Source organism: Gopherus evgoodei, chromosome 3 (genome assembly GCF_007399415.2).
Source record: "Gopherus evgoodei ecotype Sinaloan lineage chromosome 3, rGopEvg1_v1.p, whole genome shotgun sequence".
Taxonomy (NCBI): Eukaryota; Metazoa; Chordata; order Testudines; family Testudinidae; genus Gopherus; species Gopherus evgoodei.
In genome coordinates this window covers 119,571,980-119,595,288 of record NC_044324.1, presented here as the reverse complement: position 1 = coordinate 119,595,288, position 23,309 = coordinate 119,571,980, and the positions used below count along the sequence as shown (strand labels likewise).

At 40.6% G+C, this 23,309-nt stretch overlaps 1 protein-coding gene across 1 annotated transcript; it reads right to left on the bottom strand.

The window, feature by feature from the left end:
- Positions 1-7,137: 7,137 nt before the first annotated feature.
- Positions 7,138-21,594, bottom strand: LTV1 (LTV1 ribosome biogenesis factor). Its single transcript, XM_030556483.1, has 11 exons — positions 21,235-21,594; positions 18,748-18,879; positions 17,736-17,927; positions 16,386-16,473; positions 15,038-15,182; positions 14,181-14,430; positions 12,800-12,927; positions 11,677-11,819; positions 11,316-11,368; positions 10,216-10,416; positions 7,138-8,942 (listed from the first exon to the last, which is right to left on the bottom strand). The coding sequence occupies exons 1-11, from the start codon at positions 21,235-21,237 to the stop codon at positions 8,829-8,831; spliced, it is 1,449 nt and encodes a 482-aa protein (XP_030412343.1). The 5' UTR covers positions 21,238-21,594; the 3' UTR covers positions 7,138-8,828.
- Positions 21,595-23,309: the final 1,715 nt, after the last annotated feature.

Here is a 23,309-nt window from a genome sequence, read left to right as displayed (position 1 = left end):
TTCCATATGACAGTTACTTTACAGTTTAATATAAGAAATGTTAGGGGTTACCATTCAACTGAAGACTTACCAAGTGACACATTTAGATACTAGGATGATAAATGCCTAAATGGATAAAATTCTAACTTCAGCTCTAAGCCAACTGATCTTCTCCTATATACTTGTTCTAACATCCTACTCTCTGCTATTGAAGATCAGTATCTTTAGCCTGTCAGTTCCTCTGACATCTCACCCTCTGAGCTGTTGGCTTCCTCCCCAATCCTGCTCCTTCCCCACTGCCCAATGGAAGGAGAGGCTCATGAGTTCCCCTCCTTCCTGCCCAGCTGCAAGCTGTGTTTTAACTCTCTGCTGTCTCTGGTCTATTGCTTTTCCTGTATTTGTTCTGTGCCTGAGAAAGGAGTGATGGACCGGTCATGTTCTGACTCTGTGGAAATGGTGTAGTATGAGAACAAACACAAGAGCCATGTTTAAGCACCAATTCTTCACCCAGAAAATTCCTATCTTTATTTAAACACCCAGCTGCAACACATCCTGGTCTTCTCTGGAGGACTATGAATGCTATAAACCCATCACATCTCCCTTTCTTTATAACAGAAGATTAAAGACTAAGACAACATATACATCCCCCCACCCCCCAGTTCAAAATGAACTTTAGCCCCTTATCAATTGCATTTAGAGTAGTGCAAATAGTTTTAAAGGAATTAAATAGTCCTGAGCAGTATTCTAAAGTTCAAATATTTGAAGGGATCTGATCAGTCTTCCAGGCCATGTTCTTATTTCCATACTGAGTTTGTGCAGGGAGTTCCCTGTGGAGAAGGATCACTTCCCAAAGTACCTGCAGGTTCCAGATCCTCTATTATCAGGAAACACTGCAGATGAACCTGATCCCTCCAGAGAAATACTGGCAGAGTTCCCGCTAGGTAGGAAGTGTGAATTTCTGCCAAGTTCTGGGAGCTTTTAAGCCAAACTTTGTTCCCTGGTGTCAGTTCAGGGAGTGCTTTTGTTCTGTGCTGAACATTCAAATTTCGTTATTGAATTTTTATTTTGGTATACTGTTTTTTAAATTTCTTCAGGTTGGACCACTTAGGTTTAAGCTGAACCAGGTAAAGGCATCCTAAATCATCTTTCCATCAGAAGTTCTGCAGGAGATAGTTCAGACAGTGTTGACCGATATGCTAAAGAATGCTTTATGTAGGTCCAGTGATTTTTGCAGAAGTCTTTTTAGCAGTGTGGACTTTCTCTTCACCTCCCCATTACTCTAAGATAATGTGGACTACTAGTACAATGTTCAAAATTAAAGTCTTGTGCAAATGCTAGGAAGGTTTCAGAGGTAAACTGAGGCTCATTATTAGATATGAGGACCTTCTGGAGCTCCATATCTTGAAACTACTGACTTTGGTTTCTGGATGACCTGTGCTGATGAAGTCTGTACTTTTCCAGATATCTTGAATCAATCAACTACAATAATGCATGTGTGCCCTTTCCAAAAAGGCAAATCCGTGACTAACCACTGCCAAGGTCTGTCAGGCAGCTCTGCAGAGAGTAATGGTTCTGGTGATTTCCCCCTCCCATGCCCCTATTTTACATATCTTGCAGCCCTCTACTAAAGTCTGAATTTGCCTACCAGACCAGGCCACCATATGGCTTGTTGTGCTTGTGCTCTGCTTGTTTATACTTTGGAGTCAATGGATTTTGGCAAGCATCTCTTTCTGAAGTACCACAGGGATAAGAATGCATTGTCCTTTCAGAAACACCATCTGCTGTCTGAAGGTCATTTTGGTCCTACTAATATGGGTCTGCTGGAAGGTGACTCCTTTGACCTCACCCTTTTTGGCAGAGTTGAGGCAGTTTCTGGCAAGTCTCATCCTTTAGTTGTTCATCTCTAATTTTCTGATGTTAGCTGGTAGATGCTAGAACTGCTGCCAGAATGAGGTCATTAAAGCCTTTTGACGACATCTTACAGCAGAAACATCGTTGGAGTCAGGTAAGGTGAGCAATGCTTTCAGTTTGTTGGAATCCAGCTGAATTCCCTGTTTGCCAAGTATGAGTCCTATAAATTTTATCTGCTTCTTTCCAAATTCACATTTCTCAGACTGAGCTTGCTGAAAATGTCTCAAAACTGCATGAAATCACTCAGTGTTCATTTTTATCTCTACCATATATCAAACACATCTGCATTGCAAAGAATACCAGACAAACCTGACACTAGCCAAGACAGTCTTTTTGGAAATGCTTTGGTGTTGAAGATATGCCAAATGGAAAACGATTCAAATGGTACCTTCCAAATGGGGAGGAGTATAGTTAACAGATTCTTTAGCAAGGGGGATTTGCTAGAAGGCTGGGATAGCATCTAACTTTAAGACTCGTGTTGGGTTAAATGCAGGAACCATGCATGTACACATGCTTTTATTAATTATTTTATTTATTTATTATTTTATTTATGTACACATGCTTTTATTAAGTTGTCTAAGACCCACACAAATTGAGATTTTGCCAGTGGGCTTTGGCATACAGCCACCCTCCACACTAGTCACGGGGGGGAGGGTGGGACTCTTGCCCAGACAACTGGACTCCACTTTTCCAGTCTTCTTTGACTTTCCCTACCAAACCTATAGAAATGCAGCATAGGGCTGTGAAAGCAAAGGGAGTGGTTGATGGCAATCAGTTATAGTTTGTACTCCTGACAGCTTCCCTAGCATGGTGCAGACATGTGGATACAGCTCCTGTATACTTTGCTTTGTGCATTAGTACCAAATCTCTGTACAACTTCTCATGAGTGATGTACCCAGATATGTGGATGCTAATATCTAAACTGTATTCTTAAATTTATTCACCTAAAGTAGGGTTATTGCTGATTATATGCTCTATGTATCATGTGACTTAAAAACAACTTTGTAGTTGTGGATAATCTAAGCACTATACCTAGATGTACAGACCCTCTTCTCGACCTATGTATTACATAATTATTTTAACATTATCGTTAATAAGAATGTTAAATGTACTCATTGTGAGAGGTTAGCAACTCTAAAGCCTGAAATGTAGGGGCAAATACAGCACAAGTACCCTGATGTGAAGTGGCCACCTCCAGACAGTTAATCTTCTGTGGCAATTCAAATCCTTGGCCTCTCTACTGACTTTGCACATAAGCATGCCAATTTTGCTGGTGGAGACACTGATAGTTCTTAAGGGAAAAGTGACTTAAGGGAAAAGGGACTGCAACAATTTATTTTCCATAGGCCAAAACAGCAAGCAGGTAATAGCACTTAGTTTTCAAAACAAATTTCAAGAAGTTTAACATTTGAAACTCTTTTTCAAAAGAGCGAGAAAATTCCTACCTCTTCCTTCCCACACCAGAAAACCACGAAAGTTTGGGTTTTTTTTGAAAGTGAGAAAGTACTATTTTACTTCTCTCCCCCTGACTTTTCTTGTGGGAAAATAAGTTCACCAGTGAGAAAAAGGGGGAAAACCCTGTAAAACCTAAACCGTTTTCTGAAACAAAAAAGTTTTTATTTTGAGCAACTCCATTTTGAATTCTCATACTACAAAAATGTGTATGAAACAAAAATCAAATTATTAGTATTTTTAACTTAAAAACAACCACCTCCAGTGACCAGGCAGGAATCAAGTCCTCTACACAGAGCTGAAAGGCTCTCTAGGCAGTTATCTAGTCACCCATGAACCATCTTTAACAAGTGCTAATGAGGTTTTAGATAAAACCTAGAACAAGGAGTGGTGTAACTAACATTTGTAAAGGTGTTGACTTTTGATTTCTCTAGTATTTTAATATCTGAAATGTCGTGTATGAGACTGGAACAGTAAGTTGTATAAGCAAAAGCGGAAATTGCCCTATATACTATGAAACAAAATGTAGGGGTACCTTTGATTCAGACTACAAAGGAAATCAGTATTCCAAAAACCATTTACTGAGATTGAAGTAGACCTGATTTTCCTCATGCTGCCTTCAGCATGGCAAAGAACAAGGTCATTCTATGACATCATAATGGAAGAGTGGAGATGTGATACTTTCTGTATTGTATGTCACTACAGAGATTACAGCTCACCAAAAAAAGGAAAAGCTGGATGCCCCCACTGAGGTTTTGCTTTATTCCAATCCTTTTCATTCATAAGCCACATAAAAAAAAATTAGGATCCTTAATGATGCAGTGACTCAGTCACCCTGAAGATGATTGCCTGTATTTTTAAAAGCAGTAAGACACATTGTTATTACAAATGTGACACAGCCTTTTTTCTTTTGTGACAATATTTAGCAGATGCATTAAATAATTTTCAAGAAATATTTTTATTTCATAGCAGATAAGTAACGTTCACTTGCAAGTTAATTTTGTATTAAGGGGCTAGCAGAAGTTTAGTATTTGTTCAAATAGCTGGGAGTGATCCAGACTAAAGCCAAGTAGTAGATTTATTAATAAGGATATATGTATAACGGCATATCAGCTAACAGCCTGTACCACAACCCCAGTAAGTTATAAGTTTGCATATATTTAGACACAAGCCACCTCTCTATTTTTAAAATTATGCTGTACCAAACCCAGTACATAAGATAATTGCAGGCATTTTGGGAAGCCATAAACGTTTGATCAGTTCCATGCATACAAGTATAAGCTAAATATAAAACTTCACTTCATATTCCTAATAGTGTCCTTATGATCTTTCATGTCATAAGTCGATCTGGAGGTACAAGGAAAGAAGAGATTTCTGATGGAAGCAAAAGCATTTTCAAGTGCTCTTGACTAGGTGCTTATAAGAGCTGGTCAGTGCCAGCTTAAAGCTGTATATTGGAAAGTCAGGGATCCAAAGAACAGAGCAAAGGGGTGAGGGGGGCATGAAGTATTTCTCCTATGACTTCAGGGAATACCTGAAAAATTCCTAGGTGCCTAAACATGTTCTTATAGCAAATTGCAAACTTGATTATACAAAATGAAAAATATGCCCTAAAAAATCCAAAACACTATTCATGTACAATGTCAAAATCTAACTAATCTAAACTTGAGAATTAGCTATGTTAAACAAAAACATGACAGTGGCAAGCAGAGCTGTGGAGGATGGAAATTCCATTTTGAGGATTATTAATTTCATTTTCATTATAATTTGAAAAAGCCTGCAAGTTCAAAATTCTCTACAGAAGATTGACAAAAGAAATAATTGAATACAAAATACAATTTTCAAAACAAAGTATTATAGTTTCAAAGTGAAATATCAAAAAGGTTTCATTTTGAAACTGTCAGAATGTCAGTGTTTTCTTTCAAAATAAAATTTCAGTGAAATTGACATGAGTTTGCTAAGCATCTGAGTTTTGATTGAACTGCATTTATCAAGGGGAAAATGGTTCTCAAAGTTTTCTTTCAAACCAACAGTACCATGTCTTAACACAACACACATCTGATTTCATATCAATCTCTCTTCACTGAGCACAGCATTAGGCAAAAACCAGTAGATTGCTTGAGTGTACCTGTAAAGAGGTCCACCCTGCCCCCCATTTATGGCAGGAGGGGAAACAAAAGAAAAAATACACAGGACTTGCAGGTGTAAGGGTCTGCACGTGATCTCACTGAAGTGAAGGCAAGGTTTTCCACTCAGCAGCATGAGACTCTTAGCAAGTTTTTTATTGCAGCAGTGATTAGGAAAAGAGTACTGATGCATATACAGTAACTTGATTACAACAATTAGCAGTGACATTGTTAACCATGGAGGACCAAAAGTAGTTCTATAACCTTTAGCTCTATTCCATTAGCTCTCCTCAATTTAATTGTTTCTAACCAACATCTTTTTAACCTCTATTCCACCCACTGTTCTCTCCCTTTTAAAAACTCTTGACTTCCCCATTGTGTCTTGCTTCCTGCTCTGGCCTGCTCTTTTTATCCTTACCTTTCATTTATTTTTGCCCTACAGAGATGATAAACCAAGAGAGAAAGGAAATAATACAGTAATAAAGCAGCAGTGGGAAAAATAGGCCTGTTTCACCTTCCTATAGGCAACTAGAGCATAGCAACATTCCCAAACTGGCTTATAGGATATTACCAACATTCTCAAGGCATAATGCAAGGCATATCAGGACACTGACCGTGGCAAATCAAATATCAGAACAGCTAAAGAAATTGTGATTACTCTTTAGGTATGTAGGACAAAATAAATTAAGATTTTCTTGCTTGATCTGGCTCAGAGTTTTGGCAGCAAAGCCTAGCTACAAGCAGAATATCCTTTTTCATGACTTCCCATCTCTGCTTCAGCAACTGAACATAATATCCAACTGCAGAGGATTATGGTTTGTGTACGTTAGAAGATAGATCATAGTTCTCTTTTAGAGCATGTGGCAATATTTCTAATAAACTCTAACCCACAAAATTACACTTTACTCACCTGTTCCATGCATCTGACTCATCTCTATATACAAATTACTCAAGTTCCCTCTTTAAACACGTTCAGGAAACATGGGTACTAGGTGGTCAACTTATTTACACAGTTCAAGTGCTTGCAACAATCCAAGCTGTCAGTTATTAGCAACCAAATAATTAACAATTATGACACATACATCCTGCCCTATCCTATGATATACATGAAAACTAGTATAGCTAAAAGTCAAATGAAAGCATGAACAAAGATGTTTTTGTCATATAAGACTTCTACAATTTTCCCCCCCCAGATATCATAATTAGGTGGGGTAATTTCTACAGATTTGGTTAATATAGAATGTAGGAAGAGATTTGAGAGAAAAGGAAACTGCTTTTAGGTTTGAATTTCAATACTTCAATCTCACAAGCAGCAATAGATGTTATAACCAAAGCACTTTGAATAGTTTCTATACACAGAGGACTCACATTGCTTTCTGCTCACCTTCATTTAGTGTCCATAAGGACAATAAAGGGAAATGTACATACTGCTGTGTCAGTTCATACTAGGGACAGGGCCGGTGCTTCCATTTAGGTGACCTAGGTGGTCGCCTAGGGCACCAGAATTTGGGGGTATGGCATTTTGCTGCCCTCGGCAGCAATTCGGTGGGGGGCGGGGGTGTCCTTCCGCGCTCTGGGTCTTCAGCGGCAATTCTGCGGCGGGTCCTTCACTCACTCCAGGACCCGCCGCTGAAGTGCCCTGAAGGATCCCCCCCCCCCCCCCCCCGCCGCCGAATTGCTGCCAACCAGGAGCGCGGAAGGACCCCTGCCTAGGGCACCAAAAACCCTGGCGCCGCTCCTGACTAGGGATCAATAGGAATTTGAACAATTGCATCAGACCCATCAAAGACAGAAAGTTTGTGTTGAAGAACTTAAAGAAAACTTCCAAAAGCAATAAAACAACATGACAAAAACTTAAGAAAAACTGGAAAAAAAAAAATTTCATTTAAGCTTCACAGGCACCAGTCTTAAAGTGCTCAGGATTTAGCGAACTGGGATGAGATTAAATTAACAGTAGTTTAAAATTCTCTCCCCTTATATCCTGGGCACCATTCCTGAACTCTTCCAAAAATAGTACCTGATATCCTAGAAATAAGTTATGATTCTACCAGAATCTCCCACCCATAAGCAGCATACACAGAGACTTCTACATTGAGCTGGCCATGGCAAGACGGCATAAAAGGATGTTCATGTTGTAGTCCTGTGGAACTACAAAGATGAGGTACTTCCCTTTTCTGCTCATAAAAGGGCAACTCTTGCTCACCTTTCTGAGGTGTATAGGTCCACTGCCACCAAGAGAATGACAAGTATCAAAGCCAATGCAGATTCAATGCTAGAGTCAGAACTAAGGTGTTTACGGTGTCTGATTACGATGAACCACTGCCCTCCAAGAGGTTCCTGCCTAGGTCATGGATGATTTAGACCTCACACAGCACCAATGTTTATACAGTTTAGCTCCCTCACAGTGCAATGCTAAGGCTGCAGAGTTAAGGTCCCAGAAAGTCAGGAAGTGCAACAGCATTTTTGTTGTGTCACACGTATGTAGCATACTCTACTCTTTTTTCCTGCGTGTGTAGTTTTGACTTATTACTGTTTGAATATTTTACAGCAAACTCTGTATGCAAACCTGTTCAATATAGCCAAGTTAATTTCACAAGGAAATGATGTTAATGTTGCTAACTTTGATTTTAAATGCACAACCTAAATCTTGCATTAAATATCTTTAATTATTTCACCCGCCAAATGAAATGGAAAGCACAACCATGTGAATTTAGACAACCCTTAAATTTAAAAACAGTTTTCTAAACCTCTCTTAAAATACGATTTTCCAATACTCTTCACAATAGTATTCAAACAGCAATAGATACCTCAGACAGTTGGACAGGGCTTGGGGGAAAATACTGCATATTCTTGATATACTGAACTGAGTTAAGGTCAAAGAGTGGTTTCCAACTGAACCTGCATTTAAATACCATTATAAAAAGGGAGGGAAAATTATTTTATGCACAATCAGATAGGTAAATCTAATCAAGAAACAGCACTGAGATCTCTTGAATCACAATAGCTAAAATTTCTCAGTATGTACAAAACCTGTTGCAGAGAAAATGTATATTTTTCTGTAATTTAAGTATAACACTCCCAGTGCAACTCAGTTTATAAATAGCTGCCATGTTCATGACACAAAAATACAGTAATACTACCGTAAATTTTAATTTGTAACCAAAAATTGTTTCAGCTGTTTACATTTAAAAAAAGATGGCAAAATTACTGGACCTGGTTATAGAAAAATTCAAATACCATGTTATGAACTTCTGTCCATGATGGGACAAGGTTAAAAAAGAGTCAGTGTCTTCCCAAGATCCTAGCACAAAGAACAATGCAAAGAACTTTCCACAATATGAAAAAAAGTCATTTGTTCCACTATGACAGCTGGAGCCCTTGAATGTTCTGTCTCAGATTGAGCAGTTCTTTTTCTTGCCTTGTTTTTTCCAACTTGAAGGCTAATTTGTTGGCTTTCTTCTCCATTCTCCGTTCCTGCAAACATGAATGACTTACACATTAAAAACCAATTTTTGAGATTTGCAGAGTATATAATTCACTCCCAACACCTTCACAATCCAAAGGAGATATTTGAATAACTTTCAGAGACATGCTAAATAAGGTCTAGTTTATACATTTAAAAAAAACAAAAAAACCCCACACCACTTCGGTTGACTTAGCAACATCGCTCATGAGTATGAAAAAACTATATCTCTTGGGTATGAATAAGACAACCTATGCTTCAGTGCAGTCACCGCTATGTTGATGGAAGTAAGCATCTACAGTGCTGCAACAGTACCGTTGTAGCACTTGTAGTGTAGGATGCCCCACATATCTTACTCCTGGGGGCATTCTGTGCCAAACAATTGAAAAAATTCTCCAAATTTTATGTCAAAAGAACACTACATAATCATGCCAGTTTCAATTATTTTGGTAATTTATTTCAAAATACTGGTCACCAAATATGTTTGTAACAATTCAGACACACACAAACTCTCCCCCAGGAGTAGAGTTAAGGAACCTCTATGACAACCCAATTCCTGTTTCTCTGCCCCCTCGCCCCAATACACCCAACCCCCCTCCTCCCCAGAGTCAACTGTGGGGCACCCCATCCCTGGCCCAGATACCTACAGCTCCTTCCCCCCAGAGCCCAGTTACAGAGTTCTCCCCTTCCCCACACACCCTTCTCTGCCCGCCCCTCTAAGCCCAGGGTTCCAGAGGGAGAAACAGCCTGATGCTCAGTCCCAGGCTTGCAGTTTCCTGCATGCTGCCCTCTCCTTCCCTCAGGGCATGCTCGGACTTGTTGTTTCCTGGAACCCTTTAGCTCCCTCTCCCTCCCCACAGCAGTGTCTTCTGTGTGTAAGACATGCTCTGCTGAATCCAGTGGCCCTTGGTGGCGGCTATCAGCACTGCAGCCCATTTCTGTGGGGGAATGGAAATTCTGCATGTACATTAATTTCTGCAAAATTCTGCATTGCGCAGTGGTGCAGAATTACCTCAGGACTAATATCTAAGTTTTAGAGATATACTGCTTCACATTCTCTTTTCTCAGGTTGAAGCATGTTAGACTTTTATATAACAAAAGACTCCAGTTTCAGCTACAGAAATCAGCCCTTGAAGGCCAGTGAATTTTTCCCAATAATTCCCAGAAACAATATAAATTGGTTTAAAAGAAAAAATGGTTTAAAAAAAACCAACAGAATAATGAGGAACAGAGCAACACATTTTCCAGAGGGGTTGTCTTAAAATATTAAAGACTAGATTTTACCTTTCGTTCTTCCTTTATAGCTTGTTTTCTAGCTTTTCGATCCTCTCTGCTCTCATTTTTTAAACGTGGCTGTGTGGATACTCTTGGCAGATCACTTTGATCAATCATCTGCATGCGTTCGATCTGCTTAGCCGTAAGACCTCTCTGAGGCAAGATATCCAGTGGGATTCCACTCTTGTGAGAAATTTTGATTGGTTTGGACTAAAATACAGACAGACAATGTGTCAGTGAAGTAGTTGTCTTTAACTCTCCATCCTCTGTGTGCTTTTCTTCCAAGGTTTATGGATCACCCCCTTGCTTATCACCAATAGTACAGAACCACCAATAATGCTACAAGTTTTCCAATAGTGAACATGCAAGCCAAATTCTGCCCTCAGATAGATGCACGATTTCCAATCAAACTCAAGAACTACCATACATATCTGTGGCAGAAGTCGGCCTTAAAACTTATATTTAACATTACTGTCCCTCCCTTCTTTTATTTAAATTTTACTTAAAGGTAACTAATAAGGAAAAAAATTAAGGTTGTATCTCTTTGCTTTTTTATGAGGAGGTCTCAAAGAGAAGGAGGTTTGCTTTATTTTTTGAACTTCAGAAATATCAAGATGTATTTTAAATTTCGCTGTGGAACTTCTTGGAGGACAAAAGAACTGTGGTAAAAGTTCTCAGTCCTCAAAAGGACAGCAAAGATCCACCTCCAAAAGAATTGATTTCTCGCAAGTATGCGCAGGTTGTACTCTTGATATTAGTGATATAATCTTACTAATTCTCCAGGAAAAACAAGTTATGCAAATTTTGAATTTTCAATGTAAAAAAGTTATTCTTCCTTTCTCACCCCCTTTCCCACCTTAAAAAAAAACAAACAAAAAAACAAACAAAAAAAAAACACCACAACCACCACCTGCTAAATGTTTTATAAATCATGAAGCAGCAAAAACAGAACACAACACTGCTACCTCCACACCCCATTTGCAGGTCAACTCAAAGACAAATACAGCCAACAGGAAAGTAACTGTCTTTGTCTTGACTCTACAAGTCATGCTGCTGCTTAGGCTTCTGTAAACTTCATACAATATAGAAAATAAACCTAATGATTTTACCTTTGCTGGCTCCTCAATAAGTTTTGGATGATTATACAAGTTTGAGTATGTACCTAGGGCAAAACAGAAAAATGAAGCTAATGGAAGGTTGTATACTGAAAAATACCACCCCAATTTGCATAGCAATTTTTAAAACAAAAGTTATACATTAAATTAGAAAGAGTTATAGCAATTAGTTATGTTTTAGTGCACTTAATACACTCCTGGCCAAAATTCTTTTATGAGAATGTATGCTGTTATGTGCCAGTCAAAAGCACAGAGAAATGCAGAGGCTATTTTAATTAGAAACCTTGCTATCAGTAACAAGACAATCTACCATCTGCTTTACTATCCCTGGAAAAAATAAGTCTCACATACTTACTCAAAATGGATTCACAATCCCACTTCTCTTTGGGTTCCTCAATAACTAAAGTTATAATTTCTTCTTCTTCTTCCTCCTCACCCTTCTCATTAAGGGAAGAATCTAAATCGTTTCTTGGTTCAAGAGCATCGGGTTTCACAGAGCTTTTAGAGAAGATAAGAGAAGAGGATGGGAGTCAGGGAAAGGAAAAAAAAATAAGAATTTCACTGTAACTTCCTAACAGAAAAAAAGAATGAAGGGCTGATCCTTTCCCTCCACCTCTTATTTAAATCTGACTACATAACCCCCCACCCCCCAAAAGACAGGAAAAACATTCTTATGTTAAAAAAAAAAACCAAAACAAACCACTTAGTAATGTGACATGGGAATTTCTTGTCCTTTCTCCTAAGTCTCCAAAAAAAAACCCCAGACTATTTAAATATCTGCACTGTCAGAGGTAGATTGCTAAGAAAGCTGCCTCTACTTTCAAGAATATTTGGCGCACTTGAATGCAGGAAGGAGGAAACACCAGTAAACCAAATGGCTGGCTGACTGTCGTCCCCCCTCAACATCTGAATGCAAGGGATTAGGTCTTAAGTGTTCAACTAGGTATACACGATCAATTAGGTATACAATCATGATACACAAATCATTCCACTATGTACATAACAGGTTCTGCTGTTGGTTCTGTACACAACAGCAGATGGAGATGTACCTGACCCTGCAGCAGAGTCAGTTATAACAGCAACAACAGAAAGATGCATGGTAGGGCAAAACCTCAGTCCAAATGAGTAACTTCCTTGCAAGTCAGAAGGACTCAGAAGGCCTCTGAACATTAGCAGTAGTTCAGTGGGATACAATTATGTCTCCTTTTCAACAAGACTGAAAGCACCAAAAAACATACTCCATGTCACTTTGGTGCATCATCACTCAATTAAACTGAAATCCACTGCTAAATAAAAATATGAATACTTTACAAAAACACTAAACTAATTACATCCTACAAACAAAAATATGGTCTCCATCGAGGAGAATTAAAACTCAGATTTTATCTTAATAAGTGAGATATGTCACTAAGATGAGTAACGTGTAATTAGAGTTAGTTCTGATTCACACAAGTAGCTCTAAAAGTGATTCTACACACTCCTTAGCTTTCTCCTTGTAGTAGTCATTCAGGACTTCTTGCAACCGAGAGCTGTTGGTGTGAATAAAGCCTTCTAATTCCACATTATCCAACGCTCCGATCTCGTCGTCATCAAACTGTTCAAAGAACTAAAGGAAAAACACACAAAGCTAAATGAATGATGAATATTTGTGTCTAGATTGCATGTGTTGAGAGAAATGCAATGTTGTTCAACAGCTTATCTGGATATTAAAAATTTTCACACTATTTGTAACAAAAAGTTCTGCAGGACAGAGACTGTCGGTTCTGTGTTCTTACAGTGCCTAGCACAATGAGGTCCTGCTCCAGTACTATGTCTCCTCAGCATTACGATAACTATAATGATAAATTTCTTTCTATTCACTCCCATTTCTTTCTCCCCTCATAGAAGTCTTTGAAAAAAGTCTACAAAACAAATACAGTAGTAGTAGCAGTAGTGAAGGGTAGGCCTGCAGCAGGCTCTCCTTTACCTCCGACTGACATAAGCATACCAATAGTAAATTAATGATCTTTCAATGTTATACAGTCAAATTACTCATTTCTCTTTGGGACATTGTTTGGGATAATTAAATAAATTAATTAGACTGCCACTGCCTAGTAGAAAAGTTACACTTCATGCATCCACCATACTTTTCATACAATTAGATCAAAGCACTTTAAAAACATCATACCTTATAAATTCACTTCATAGGACTAAAATACCTCCCCCCCATTACAGATGGAAATATGTCATTTGACAAATGATATATCCTTTACTGCTTGAGATTCCACATCTCCCCATAGCAATGGAAATGATTATAATTGTTGGAGGCAGGAAAAGAGGAAATCCATAGTTAGGATTACATCCCTGCGGCCTTTTAATGTGAATGAGACAATATAACCATGTACTGGATGAGAACCATTTAAAACCCACACTCAAACTCATATCTTGTAATGCAAAATATCTTCAGAGAAGAACAGACATTGCCATCACTGTGAAATTAAATGAGTGAGAGCTTGCACAGGTATAACGGTCTATGCGCATGGATCATCTTAGCAGTGGTTTTCAAACTGGGATATGCGAGAAAAAAAATCCTATAATGATAGACAACACATTTTATTTTAGCAAGAACTGGCAATCAATGTTTAATCTCCTTAAAATTAAAACCGCATCTGCATTGGTGTACATTTCCTTTTTGTATGTGACTAAGTCTGAAGTTTTCAAACTGCAGTGGGTGCCTCGTAGGAATATTGGACTGGGGGGCTGTTTTCAAACATTTTGTAACCCCTGCCTTGAGTTAAAAAAGCACAGAAAAATAGGTTTAAAATATCCTCTCTCTCAAACTTCGGGCTTCTTAGCATTTTTATCAGTGAGCTGTCTCACCTTCTCAAATCTCTCATCTAGCAGGGTCAACTGTTCATTCCTTCTCATTACGGACGAAGTCATGGAGTATGCTGTGAAACGGCTCTTGGTCTCCTCTTGCATGAAAAGAAACTCTTTCATCTCTTCACTAACTCCCTCATCATCTGACAAAGGACCCTCTGAATCATAATCTTCATCACTACCGTTGTTGTCCTTTCCACCATCATCATCCATATCTTCCCACTCATCTTCATCCTCAGTATCAGAGCTCCTGAGTATAATATAGATGTAGATCAGCCACTTAAGAAATGGGTATAAAACAACACTGGGTAGACTGTGACGGGTTATCACCTCATAAACTTAGCCAAATTAAATTTAAAAATGATTCTTCTCATGCTGATACAAGTAGTCGAAATGTTTAGTAGTAAAAGTGCTGCCAAAGTTAAACTCAGGGTGTACCAATAAATATTTGATTAGGGTGGATAGCCAGAAATGCTTTCACGCTTGGTCGTTCCCTGGTTATTCCAAATGCAGCATATCTGGTTAGTTATACATCAGGAAACGGGAACAGAAAAGAAAGAGAAAGCAAAGGAATACTGGAATATGGAATATTAATAAGAGTAAAACTATGCATGTGCTTATGAAAGAAGTGGTACCAGTAGCTAATGCTAGAAATACTATGAAGTGAGGTATCATGGGTAACAATGAGATTGCATTAGGTTTGGAAACAGTTTAGATCTCATAATCCTGTTTACTAAGTAAATTCCATATATTTGTGAATTTAGTGCTGTTCAAACAGATAAAAAACAAAAAAAGAACTAAGGACAATACTGCATTATTTGTTATGACATTAAAGAGTTCTACAAAGCTCCATATACCGACAATCCTCTCTTTTCCAGTCCCCTTTCCCTTGCTCATTGGCCTTTAAGACAAAGTCATCTTCGAGAAGATTATCTGGATTATTGAAGTCAAAGTCATCATCAAGAGCTGCAACAATATCAGGGTCAAAATCCAAACGGGGTCCTACAATGGAAAAGAATGCTTTAAAATTGGTATTGCATCCCCAAGCCACTTTCCTGAAACAAAGGTTCCCAACTATAAATACTAATTTGTACTAAGTGGAGCTATTTGCTGAGCTCAGATAATAACCCCCTTTTTGGGAAGGAGGGAAAGAATTTTAAAGAATTCATTAGAAGCACATGGCAAAGTCGCTGAGTTGAATCGGACAGTGTACAATGTTTCAGTTAAAAACTATAATTCTGCTCATTAGAAGTCAGACAGATATGCGGTCCAATAGTCTGAACACATCATAATATGCGACTTATCTCATCAATTATACATGAGTTATTCTGATTTGGATGACTGCTTCTCCTATGCTTAGAGTACATACATTTCCATTGCAGACTATATATAAAAAAACACCCTTACACACACACACACACACACACACACAGGCCGCAAAACTAATCCTCTACTTCAGTTTGTTGCACACTTGTCATTAGAACTCCCCTTTCTGGACAGAAGGAACTGTGGATTTTAAAACCCAATCCGAGAACGTGCGATAGATGCTATAACAGAATGGCCACATAGGTATATTATGCAAGCACGCTGTACATCTTTGTAACACACTGAACACTTAAATCATGCTACAGTTTAAGACCACAACCCTGGGATGCTGAATGGAATTTACTTTTCTTCCAAGGAAGACAAACTTTGAGAATGAAGCCCCAGTTCTATACTGGGATGCATGTAGATGAACTTTTGCATCAGTGGGACTCTACCGGGGCACAAAGATATACTTTAACATATCCCAATAAAGGAATGGGGCGTTAAAAGACTGACAAAATTCCTTAAAAAAAAACACAAAAACAAAAAAAAACCAACCACCCTCTGAAGGATTTTCCCCTCTCTTCTTCCTTTCCCAACTAGGATTTCCTGCACAATACAACAAACCCAAGGATTAGAACCAGTTACTATATAATGCCAAAAGCACCGATTCAATTACTGAGAAAAATAAACTGAGTCACTTTTTCGTTCTCCTCAATTATGGAGACATTCTTCTCTCTGCTATTGAGCAATACCTGAAGCAAAATAATCAAATATGCAAGGTTCATATTAATCAAAAGATGAACCATCTTAATGTTTAACAAAAATATAATTTCACCTAAGTCACCAAGAGGACCATTAGCTTCACAAAAGAAGAACAGGTAAAGAGTTGTATGGTACCTGAAATAGGAGCAGCTTTATTTAACAGTCCCACATCCTCTTCAAACTCTGAGGCAAACACTGAGGAAGGCAAGTTAATAGCAGGAGCCTTTAAACAAAAAAATAGCTATTTATTTAAGATAGTCTTAAAGATGCAAGAGTGGTCATACCTTTGACAAAGAGACATATCTTTGAAAATTACTGCTTACTTACCTGGAGAAAACAGGATTTTAACTGATGTCTTAAGTTTTAGTGGACTTGAGAAGAACTCTGTCTAGCAAAAAAGCTTGTCTTTTTCACCAACAGAAGTTGTTCCTATAAAAGTTACCACCTCACTCACCTTGTTTCTTTATTGGACTAAGTAATGGAAGTTAGCCAATGAAGAATTTTTGCCCTTAGTATGCATACGCCCCAAATATAGAGATTGTTTGAAAGCTTTCAACATGTGACTGAGGAAATGGTTGTGCAGGAAATAACCAGAAGCAACTTTCTATTTCCTTAATAGCATAAGCATTCCTAAAGACCATTTTAAGATTTCCCTTCTACAGCCCTTTCTATTTGCAAGACTTAAAAAACTTAAAAACAGTGCTTCCGAAGTAATTAATTTTATGGAACTTTTTATAATGTGGTCAAAACATACTTTGTTTTTAAAACTGTCATGTGTGCCAGTTTTCGTCAAAATTGAAAAAACACTTCCCCAGGCCTTTAAAATAAGCTACTGTTGATTCAGTTTGTACACTGTTCTTGCACACTCCACTGCGTGTCAGGGTTACCTAATAGCTTTCCAAACCACTAACATATAGTGTTTGGCACACTACTGAATGTCAAGACTTCACTGTACTCAACACTGGAAGCATTCACCTGTATTTTCCCCAGATTTTGTTTCATTACCTTCTTACCAATATTTGATATAGTTTCTAGTTTATTACTACTTATTTAAGATTTCCTCATAGTCCATTACCACAGCATCTGAGTGTTTTATAATAATTATAAACAAATGCAAAAGTACTGTAAGCAACTCACATGATTTTTGGTTTTTTTTCCCCATACAACTATTATGGGATCCCGTCGCTTTTGGGTCATACAAGAACCCTCACGGTCATGATGAAAATCATTTAAGCGCTTTGCAGTTTCTAAATAACAAATGGATCATTAATTGCCATTATAATACTTTTGCCTATGATCAAATAGGAAATCTGGTATGCCAAAGTGCCCTGGAAAAATAGAATCCTTCATAAGTAGCTTATAACCACATGAACGCTTTTTGAACAAGGTTATTAGATTTTGAACATGTAGCTGGATTTACAGGATGTTAAACTCAGCAAGATACAACACAAAAATGGTCAACAGTGCAGCAAATACCATACTTACTGGAATCTGTTGACTTTCTTCCTCTCTCTCTCCTTCCTCTCTCACTATACTCCTGCTTGATTGACCAGACACATCAGATGGGACTAGCTCGGAGGGACCAGAGGCTTCTTTTAGATGCTGCAAGTAGTCATAGTCATCATCAAAGAACACTCCATATTTCCTCTGCTCTTCTCTCCTCTGTTCCTTATCTCCCTTGAGATTGTAAACAAGATTAGGATTAATAAATTAGGTCAGATTCAAATTCATTAGCAATAATGTGGATCTCAAATAGATAACCTGGGAATCCTCATCTTGAAAAAACAAGGACACCTTGCAGGAAAAAACAAAAAACCCCAAACAGATAAAAAACAGAACTGAAACAGCCTTAGTCTAAAGGGTTCAGGAGGAAATTTTTTTTTTTTTAAAACACATGAGAAGATGAGTTTTGTGGCTTAACTAAGCTTTTGTTTTAAAAACAAACAATCCAACACACACTTAACAAGGTGTTCAGCCCATGTATGCCCATGAGCAAAACATTTACTTACAAAACTTTTGCAAATCTCTGTGTGTACAGAAGCTATACAAATATTCAGTGCATGGAGATTTGTTATAACTGTTCACTACACAGAGGCAGCAGGGATTAATTTTGAGGCTGAGAGCCTTGAACTCCTAAATTCCAGGGTTTATCAATGGCACGCTGTTCTTGGACCTCCCTGGTGGGTTCTGCCCTCCCCTTGCATCCACCATAACCACCTCTAGCTAGGTAAAATTCTCTCACTAGGAAGTGTTTAATAAAATGCTGATGATTTGTCTGTATAGGAGTGTAAAAAATTATAAAGATTCGAGTGTGTTCTCAAAAAAAACCAAACATTCAGCCTCTTACATTGCGGTAGATTTCAGTCGAATCTTCTAACTAAAACCTATTCCCAAGCCATCCTCATTTTTCTCAAGTTATGACTCTAAATCTTATCATTTTACTCTCCTACAATATTAATTTTTAATCCAAGCTTCCATGGTTGAAGTGAGCATTTACCTTCTGTGAAGGCAACAGAACTCTCTGAGGTGCAGTATTATCAGCTGCCAAAGGGTCCCTCTGACTTCTGTGTACCAGGTGAAATGTTACAGCTTTCTTTTTCTCTATAAAGGGTTTCTTCCTTCTGTGAGGCTGCAAAAGCAAAGTTATGTTCTGGTTATAAAAATATATATATATTAAAAACTTTTCTAAGGAACCCCTTTCCTCCCCAAAGCATACACACACGTTCTTTGCTATAAAATTTCAGAAAATGTTACATACTCTTGAACAGCTGAGCTTAAAAAGAAAACCAAAATTAGGTGTGTTCTTGCACTATCTAAAAGTAGTACAGCTCACATGTTCTAAAAGTCAGCTGCAGATATATATTTGTGTTCTGTAGAATTATACATTAAACATGAATTTCAGACTGATTACAGCACGTGATTTTCAGCTGTGCTTTCAGGTGTTCTTAAGTAACTGCACTCTGAACATCAGGGCACATCTGACAAAGTTCAAGCTGGGAAACGGACAGGCAAATGTAGCTTCCTATATATAATTTACACAATGGTCCATAAATATATATTTCTAGCCCAGTTATTCATAATGAAATTGTCAACTGAACCACTACCACATAAAATAAACCATCTCAGCCTCTCAGCATCCTGAATTCTTCAGAAATCTGAAGCACTATCCTGTTGGAAATATATTCTACAACTCTCTATACAACTGTGTGAAAAAAAAAAAAACATTTTCCAATCAGTTCTATTATTGAGAACACTGACAGATTAAAAAAAATTATATAAGAACATTTTCATTGTGTAAGTTACAGTATAAGCCTAACCTTCCTCTCCTTGCTTTATAATTTTAAAATGTAAAACAGATAATGTAACATGTTACGTAGCATTTGGGATACATTGGTGTAAGAAGGTATCAGCTGCCAGGGTATGCTTTTAATATTGTTTGCATTTTGGAATCTTATGTCTGGCATTATCACAAAATGAGATGCAAGACTGTAAGTAAGCAGACATATACACCACTACTGCTAACAGTGAATTTGCAGGAGAATGGTGGTACAAATGCAATGTTTAAAATCCAGGTCTCCCATTCCTGCAGCCCAGTAGCTTGTGGATTAAATTATTCAGTGTGCCTCTGAAGCCCATTCTGTGGAGAGGGCAGAATTCCATTTATATAATTATGGTTTGCATAGGGCCAGGAAATAATTTCAGACCTATATGCCATCCTTATATACATTCCTTTAATATCAGTGGGAGGTTTGCACAGAGATGGAGGGTAGAGTATTGCTTGTGTGTAATAAACATACCTTTTAGTTAATATCTGTTCTGTATTTTATCACACTGGAAAGTTATGCCTCCTTTTAGGGCTACCGCTATTTCTACCCTTGGTTTCTCTTCATCACTAATCTTTCCTCTTTTTTGGGTCTCTCCCAACTTTCTCCCTGTGACTTATCACTGTTGCCAACTCTCCTGACTTTAGCACAAAGCTTGAGATATTGGTGTTTTTTCTTAAAGACAGGCACTCTCCCACAGCCAAAGGATTAACTGAGAATCTCAACTGTCATCAGAAAATCCTGTGAATTTCTAGTCCTCATAGATGTAGGAGAACACCTGAAGTTCTGAGGCAAATATAAGCCAGGTGCTCCAAAACAAAAATGTAATTAAGAGATCCCCAAACCATTTTTTTTTTTAAAGTTTGATGATTTTTTGGCCTACTTGATGATTTCTGAATACTTGGGGCAGCTATATTTGACTGTACAGATACCCCTTCTCCCACCCTGTGTCTGTCTTGGCTACTTGAACTGTGAGCTTTTCAGGGCAGGGCCAATCTGCCACTGTGTTTGTACAGCATCTAGCACAATGCAGGTCCGGTGCTGATGAGTCTTATATAAGGACATAACAGCCGTACTGGGTCAGACCAATGGTCCATCTAGCCCAATATCCTCTCTACCTACAGTGGCCAATACCAGGTGCCCCAAAGGGAGTGAACCTGACAGGTAATGGTCAAGGACAAACAGAGGCTAGGGACACCACTCCTTACCCTATCCTGGCTAATAGCCATCAATGGACGTAACTGGATAAATTCTGGGAGGTTATCTTTTAAACGCTGTTATAGTCCTAGCTTTCACAACCTCTTCAGTCTTAGGCAAGACTCTAACAAATGACAGCTAATCACAGACACCAGCCTTCCTCAGCAGCTCCTTCTAATTCCGCAGCAGAGGCAACCCCACCCTAGCATTAGGGCATTAAGTGGCCACGGGCATCATTAGGCTCCAGGGTTAACGCCGCTGAGACGAGGGGCGGGGGCTCCGCCCTCCCTGCGGACTCGGCAGCCGTGACGTGCGGTCCCATGGGGAAGGGTTTTCTGACCGCGCCCGGGGGCAAAGCGCGGACGGACCGTTGGGGTTGGCGAGCGAGTGACAACAGCGCGCGCACCCCTCCCATGAGGAATGTTCAAGCTCTTTCCCCTCCCTCCTCCGCGGCCGTTACTCACCATGGCTCGGAAGCGGGTGCAGCGGCTCGCGCTCGGCACAGTCCTGGGGGGGCCACGCTACGGGAGACCCCGAGTCTGGCTCACTCCCACGCGAGTCAGGCCGGCTCGGAACTGTGCTTTACGGCAGCTCAGGACCGCCTCCATCTTGGGATAACCAGCTCCTGTCCATTGGCGGGGGGCAGGGGCGGATCGGCAACTCCAAACCAACGTAGTGGCAGTAAATGAGCCTCCTGCCGCAGAGTCAAGAACTGGCAGGGGCGACGGAAGCCCTCTCGCGGAAGGCAAGGCGTTAAAGAGGCACAGGCGCTAACACGGCCCCCAACGTTGTGGTGAATGGTTTTGCCCACCGGGGGGTCCCCCCGGGTAGTGGCGGAGAGAGAGAAAGGATTGGAGGAGCCCAGAGGACAGCGGGCATGCGCACTGAGGGAGCTGCATGCGTGACGGGGGGGCGGGACAGCTGCCCCGTCAGCGTTTCTCAGACACACGCAGCTGCCGATGAACGTTTCTTGGCGCGGCATTTTCCCCCGCAGCGCATGCGCAGAGTGGGCGCCGAGCGGCGTGAGGGACCGGCCGACGCCGTGTCTCGGTCCCTCCGCCTGGGCCAGGCCCGGGCTGTTGTGGAGTCGGCGTGAGGTGTCCCGTTTGCCCATCTCCCCCAGCAACACACGCCAGGGGCATCAGCAGGTGTAACCCTGCCCCGCCCACAGACTGGCAGCCTCCGCACGTGCGGTGCCGCTTTTTCCTCCCGCCCGGCTCCGACTCGCTAGTTCGTGTTGTTGCTTCCAGGCACGTGTGCAAGGGGGAAGTAGGACCTGGCCGGAGTTTGGCTCCAGGTTGGGGAGAGGGGGGCCATACTGCACCGCCACCAGCAAGCGGCGAGGGGGGAGGAGGCGCGGGTAGCACTGAACAGAGCCGCTCCCCAGCTTCAATAAGGGAGCTCCAAAAAAGGCCTGCCTCTGAAGCACGGTCAGACCTCCTCCCGGACGCCTGCACTCCGCTCTGACCGTGTCCCCATGCCTCTATGCTGGTCTGAGCCCCATCTGCTGCTCACCTAGGTGGGGGCTTGTCTCCAAGGCCACCTTGCTGTGGATGGAGCTCCTCGGCTGCCCGCTGGGAGCTACCTGAGGTAAGCGCCACCATGAGCCTGCACATCCTCCTAGCCCCAAGCCCCTGCTACACCCAAAACTCCCTCCCAGAACCCACCCCTCTGCTGCCGCCTTGAGCCCCTCCTGCACCCCTCATTCTTAGGCCACTGTGGGGCCTGCACCCCCAATCTGGAGCCCTCACCCCCCCACCAGTACCTCAATCCCCTGCCAACCCTGTGTGAATGATGGGGGACGGGGAATGGAGTGAGAGGTGGCCCAGACTTCAAAAAAGAGGCAGGGCAAGGCTGTTTGCAGAAAACCAATTACGAAACTTGGCAAACACTACATGGAACTGGTAATCTGAGCGCCGCCTGCCCACACACAGGCCTGCCTAAGGCCCTCCTCTGCCCTCCAGCATGTGGGGCAGGCTGGCTGGCCAGAGGTGCTCTCCCTAGCCCTCTCTCACAATGTTCCTCTGTGCTCTGCTAAGGGTCTCCACTCCCCTTTTTTTGGTAAAGTGGTGCATTGTCCAGTTTGTGCATTTGTCAGTTTGCTCTTGACAACCGATGATCAGTTGTCAAGAGCAAATGTGACAAATGCTCATTTTTGTCAAAAAAGTCAGTATGGCCGGGATAGGGCTTAAAAAGGACCATCCCAGCCAGAACAGGACATATGGTCACTGTAAGCATGTAGGTGGGTGTGGATCTCCCTCACTGTCATCTCTGGGGAGGCCACCCCCCAATGGCTACACATGGTCCTGAAACAGGCTAAGTAAATGGGGTAATTAGCAGTCTCTGGCCTCAACCCATTGGCAGGGTAGGGACGCAAATAGTTCAGGGACTTCAGCCAGGGTAGGGCACCACACACTCGAAGGCTTTAACCCTTAGACTGGGTAGCTACAAGTGGTTCAGGGGGCCCAGGTCCTCAGCCAGGGTGGGGAGCCCAGCAAGCAGTTTAGGGTGCTGGCAGGGGGTTGAGCACTCATGGAGC